This window comes from Hetaerina americana, unplaced genomic scaffold (genome assembly GCF_022747635.1).
Source record: "Hetaerina americana unplaced genomic scaffold, ioHetAmer1.1.p SCAF_11, whole genome shotgun sequence".
Classification (NCBI taxonomy): Eukaryota; Metazoa; Arthropoda; class Insecta; order Odonata; family Calopterygidae; genus Hetaerina; species Hetaerina americana.
The window spans coordinates 1,269,480-1,275,559 of NW_027286181.1; the positions used below are offsets into that span (position 1 = coordinate 1,269,480).

The following is a 6,080-nucleotide window of genomic DNA, read 5'->3' on the forward strand; positions in this document are numbered from 1 at the left end:
CTTGCTACTCTTGCCGTGCTAACATGTCGTCGATTTCGACACCGAAGTGGCGAAGCGTGGCGCGTGCATTGTAACACACCCCGCGTGAAGTGTCGATGGTGGAAGAAGCCATGCAGTCCGCGGAGGGGCGTACAACGGCGTAATCAAGGTGAATCGGTCTTGCGCACGCTATTAGCGAGAAAGCCGTCGTCACGGGAATTCTAGAAAACCGGTCTTAAGTTCTGCGAACCACGTGGTGCTATCCAACGTGGTGGGGAGCGTGAGGTCAGCGGAGAGAACTCGATGCAAGGGCCATTTGGGAACTTCCACGCCGGCGACGTCAGCCAGGTTGACCCAAGGTGGACCCCGAAGGAGGAATGCCATTTGATCCATTATTTTTTTCCTGCTAACGCCATCTCTTTCCAAGTGAGTGGACCGAGGAATACGATTATATATCGCATACGGTTCATTCTGAGTATATCAAATGGAAATTGATGCGCTCGAAATTTCGAAGAATTCTCAGCATTCACAGAATAAAAATCTTTGGGACTCATTTTAGCTCTCATCCTAAACTCACAGGGCCAAGGGACATAAATAGCAATTGAAAAGGAGAAAATAGAAGCTTGCTACTGTTAATTAGCGGTCGGAATTTTATTTAATTCTGAACCTTAATCCCACTGAACACAGCTTAACATTCAAATTCACTAGGCATAAAATTAACCTTTATTCGATTTAATTTATTTAAATCTTCGTTAAATTCTAACTTCTATACATTTTTTTGTTTAAACAAGCATTATTATTACGCGTGCATTTATTTAGCTTTCATTCAGTATCGTTCAATTGAAATTGAAAGAAGCAGAAGTTTTTCTTGTCTTCATGAAGAGAAACGATCATCAAATTAATTAGCAACTCTGTTTAATTTTTTGACAGTGCCCTCATAATTGAAGAGCCGTAGGTAAGTTTAGCTTTAGAAGTTGTCGCGTATTCGCTAAGGATGCTAATTTACTTTATGTATTGATGTCTTTTGCTTACTTATTAGTATATCATATTTTAATTGTTACTTCCAGTTTAGGGATTTCATCTACGGGATTGCTTGCCTTGCTTGTATGCATTTTTGATTAGTGTTTAATGCTTCAGGTCGTCAGGGCACGAAATACCTTAAAAGGGGAACGATTAAGGAGCATTCGACAGTATCGGAGGGAATATTTTAGATTTGGCCTCAAATGTTTAGTCAGAATGTATGCATCATTATAATTAATGTAAACCAAATGAATTATTTGTACGGTTCGATAGTCTCTGGATAAGCAGCATGCTATCTACCTATCATAAATGGACACGAAAATTGTCCAAAGGGTCATCTATGATATAAATAGTGATAAATAATAAAGTAAATAATAAATTTAAACAACACGAAATCGTTTTTGTTTGAGCGAAACTAAGAATAATAACCACAGTTTCAAGAGGAACACATTGGAATCGATTCGCTGAGAATATCCACCTTACTGAGGGGTCAGCAACTGGTTATATAATGATGGTTTCATCTTTGGCGTCGTTAGGGTATGGTGGCTTCGAATATGTGCGCGCCCAAGAGAGAGAGGTACCGTGAGGCGATAAGTTTACCGGGTGAAGATGTTGGGATTGACTGACGCAAGTATTACGATGCCGTGGAGGAAAAGGTCCGACATCGTATTTTTTTCGGCGCGCAAAATGGGTTTTCCTCAGCGTCGGGAGGAGACGAGGGAGAGTTCCTAGACGACGCTCAATGTTTTTCCCTCGAGGAAGGAAGTCGGTGTTGGCCGGCGGGCTACTTCACGACGGCGATACCATTTCATGCGGCTGTTTGTCAACAACCTTACTCGCGGTTTTCCGCAAATGTTATCTCAAGATCTGCGGCTTTCCCAGAGCGCCATGATTAATATCAAAAAACAGCTGTAATGGAGAGCATGTGATCCTGAGGGAGAAGCTAGAATTTGGCACTTGACGTAATAAATGAAATAATTTCTAAACCGTAATTACTTTCCAACTCAAAAAAGAAATGCGCTGCAAAGTGAAGTTGGCTTGCTTTTGCGTGAGATAAAACAATTATTTCTCTGATGACGGTTATAATTTTCAGCGTAGTCAATGCGCCAAGGGTAGCTATTAACAATCAATGAGCGTCATTTGAGGTTTATGACGATGATGATAGGCAACATATATTCTTATTAAAGAAACATTTAAAATACCAGAGATTATCCAATAGTTTGGTTTATGTTACCCTGGCAAAGAAATCATTAGGGATTTTAACATTTGATGAGCAAGGACTCTGAAGTATTTAATTACCCCGCGCCCTTCCGATGTCCATAGTGCTCGCTCTTCCAAATTTCCCTGACCTTCCGGTCACCTTACTAGCCGTGCGGACATGGCTCTTCCCATCTCTCCTCTCTCTGCCAAGGTCGATCGTGCCCTCCGTGACAAAGGTTAGCACTAAATACCTTCGGAGATGGACAATCTGTTCGCGTTGGACAAATTAGGGTTCGTTGAGAGGGAAAGAGATAATGAAAGGGACTCGTGCCCCTTCCCACCCCTACTCTTTCCCTCCAATTCCGCCTAGATCTTGATCCCGACTGAATGCGGCCGACGGACGGGGTTTTTCGGAAGATTTTGGCTCGCACCCTCGCGTGTCTATGGTAGATAATTCTATCGGCGTCTTAAAGTATTCTTGAGATGCGCCCGAGAGATTTGGTTATGTTGGATTTAGGCGGGGTGTCCTGGAATACCTTTGAGAGTGAGGACAACGATGAAAATGTTGAACGGTAATGTCTGAGACACGTAAAACAGTGAATAGATTAATTACTCTGTGATTCTAACGACCATTTGCAACGAAGGAGACTCTACTTTGTTTTTGGAATGGAACCCGCCGATATTATATTATGTACACATGAACGACATATGCATTCATTGACATTGACTCCTCTTGCATATTTACGTACGTTACACTCTCGTAGGTAATGTCTAATTCCCCGATGCAGGACAAGAGCATCAGAGCAGAATGCTATCGTCTAAAAACTTATTTGTATAACTATTTCAAATTCATTTCAGGAAGCTTTTCATCTTTCTTTAAGGCAATATTAAGACTCTTCGTCAAAATATCGTTTCAAAAAAGTGACTAAAAAATGTTTCTTTAGGACAATTATCGAAGTACGTTCATAGAATGGACTATATCAGGATTCTTAAGCTGTTTGCGATTTATGTTTCGGTAACGAGAGGGCGTCTGTGCATTTTGCTTCATTTGAAGCAGCAGCGAAAGGTTTAGTTTTTTTCCCAATACTCTGGGCCTATGAAAATGATATATTATCTATCTCGTAAAGGAGACATGCATTGAACAGAATTACGTATCATCCTGAAATGATAACTACATTGCCAATTGCCTAATTAAATGTTTTTGCAAATCAAGTGGGTATCGATTTTCGAAATGTACTTTTAACCGAGAATCAACTATTTCGTGTAAATAAAAAATTGAAATTTACAAAAATGAATACCGCGAAATAGAAATCGATGTTCGGCGACATCAATGGCAACATTTAGCAGTCAGTGTTACCTGACATGTTTGGCATATTGGATCAAGGAATGTTCACCTTTGATAAAACACCATAGATACCCCATGTCACTTGCAAATTAAGATCAAATTAAGAAGCGTAGAGTGGTTTTGCCAGATTTCTATTTTGACGATACGTGTGTTGACCCAGGGGCATTCGCCGTGATTTCGGCGACGAGGAAAAGTGTGAATACCCGCTTTGGCGTGTTCGCGTAACTGTTAACCACGAGAACAAATCACCTCCGTCGGTGACTGCGATGGAGACCTACTGTCCTCGAGAACACAGACGTTCAACAAGTACCAGCATGGTATATCCTATTCTTCGAAGAAAGGCATTAAATGGTTAAATTTTCCATAATTAAGAGCATTTGTACATTGCGTATGTGAATTAACTTTTTAACTAGATAAATGAAAAGCGAAATTCGCACGGACGAAAACACTTGTAACTAGTAATAGGTAGCTCTTTCCTTCTAACAGTTCAGTTCCACTTCCTTTTTTTAAGTAGATACATATATTCAAGGAGTAATTAAAGGAATGGGTACCGATTCACTATTAAAAAAATTATAATTTTCTCACTGTTGGCAATGAATTCCCTAGCTCACAAAAAAGGTGTCGGTATTGATCAGAAACTCCCTTTTGCGAGATAAAATCTGTTGTCTCAGGCGTAACCTTATGAAATTTGCATAACATATTGAAATGTAATAATATAATTTGTAATTCCACACACTTTATCGAAAAAAAACACAACCCTTTGCTTCTACGAGAACCACCTGATGATGACGTTCAACGTCGAAACCTGGGTCGTGTCTTTTAAATAAAGTGTGTGGAATTAAAAAGCGTATTATTTCATTTCAATCCCTTGTACGAGGATTAAATCAGGTGACCATTACTAACAAGCTTATTGGGAGTACGGCTTTAAAACACCGACGGGAAAAATGACATACTATACTCCATCACGGATCGTGACTACGAATAATGCGCTCTCCTGCAACAAATTACGACCGCGCCGTCTAACGGATCAGATTGAATTTTGATTGAGCGCATAGCAACTGCAAAAAAGTCACTCAAAAAAAGAAGCGAAGAAGATTCCCTTCTCATTGTGGTATTTGCAGTTTGGGGAGAGGGGTGGGGGTGGGGTGAAATGGGTGTTTGCATGCACAGGTTTCAACTACTCACCATGGCTTGGGTGTCGGACTGGACGGGTGCCGTCACTGTCCGTTGGATGACCGCCACCACGAACACCGCGGCGGCCCACAACAGCCGAGGGCTGGTCGCCCATCCCGACACGAGTCTTCTTATCTCCATCGTCGTCCCTCTTCGTCGAGATTAGTAGTCTGCCGTTCTCGGTGACGACCGATTTCAAACGCTGCCGAAATTTCCTTGCACTCGTGGAAGAATTCTCTACAGTCTCCAATCTGCAGAACTCAAACGAATGCAATCACCGACGCACAACTCCAAAGCGTCCTCGGAGCAAAACTTCTTCTGCGTCAGCCAAGATCACTCTCTGTCTCTCTCTCCTTGTGGCACTTTCTTCCAGTCCTACGTACGTGTTATCACAGCGCACTTCTCCTATCTAATCTCTGTTATTTGACAGAGAAACTTGAAATAAGAAAAGACTCCTTTATGAACGTGGCGATAGCCACGAGTTTGTTAAAGAATAAAGTTTAAAAGAATATTTAATTATTGAAACTATTTGAGTGAGTGAGAGAGGAGTGGGGCGGGAATCGTTCAAGTATCTCTTCGCCGCCCTTCGATCCGACCGGTAGCTCTCTCGCTCGCTCTTTGGAATCGCCTGGCTCTCCTCCGCCGCAGTATATATGTGCGGAAACCTTTCCCTCCCCTCCCTCCGCCGCCTCCCTCCGCCGCCTCCCTCCGCCGCCTCCCTCCGCCCCCGCCACCCCCACCCTTTCTCCCGCTTCCCCGCCTGGACGAGCGGAAGGAGTGGGAATGAGTGGGGGTAACTAAGTTGGCGGCGCTGAATGAGATGGGTGGGGGCATGGAGAGGCAAGACACGGGAAGAGGAGGAGGAAGAGCGGACGATGATGCTTTATCGTCGTGGTGAGAAGCACGAGTCGCTCGCTTCCATTCGTACAAATGCGGTGGGTCGCGGAGGGACGCGGTCGAGTTAATTCCTCCCTCCCGACACTTCAAACCCAGAGGGAAACTATAGCGATATGTACGTCGTACTACGGGTGTCGGCCTCAGCGGAGAAGGGATCCACCGTTTTAATATCCCTCCAGCGAAAGGAGTGGTGTCCCGTGTTCTTCGAGTGTTTTACCCTTGCGTTACAAGCGAGTTGGGGTTCCGAATGACTTGAACCCTCCGTTGCCGGGATTTGGATCCGGGACCCCCGTCCGGGAGGCGTCCGACGTCACTACACCAAAGCATTCCTCCGTGACTTGATCTCACTCGCCCGGTCCCAAGAGTAACCCGAAAGAGAGAGAGTTCGCGCCTTCCCTTTCTTGAGGACCGATGCCGGCGGTTGGTTGTAGGAGCGTGCCAAGGAACGTGACTACGGGCGCCGATT

At 43.8% G+C, this 6,080-nt stretch overlaps 1 protein-coding gene across 2 annotated transcripts in view; it reads right to left on the bottom strand.

Moving 5' to 3' along the window:
• Positions 1 to 5,323, bottom strand: part of Mmp1 (Matrix metalloproteinase 1) — a 94,200-nt gene extending 88,877 nt beyond the window's left edge. For both annotated transcript variants that reach the window (XM_071599311.1, XM_071599310.1), the window contains exon 1: positions 4,730 to 5,323. In XM_071599311.1, the coding sequence (XP_071455412.1) occupies positions 4,730 to 4,858 (129 nt within the window). In that variant the 5' untranslated portion in view covers positions 4,859 to 5,323. The remainder of the gene's footprint in view (positions 1 to 4,729) is intronic.
• Positions 5,324 to 6,080: the final 757 nt, after the last annotated feature.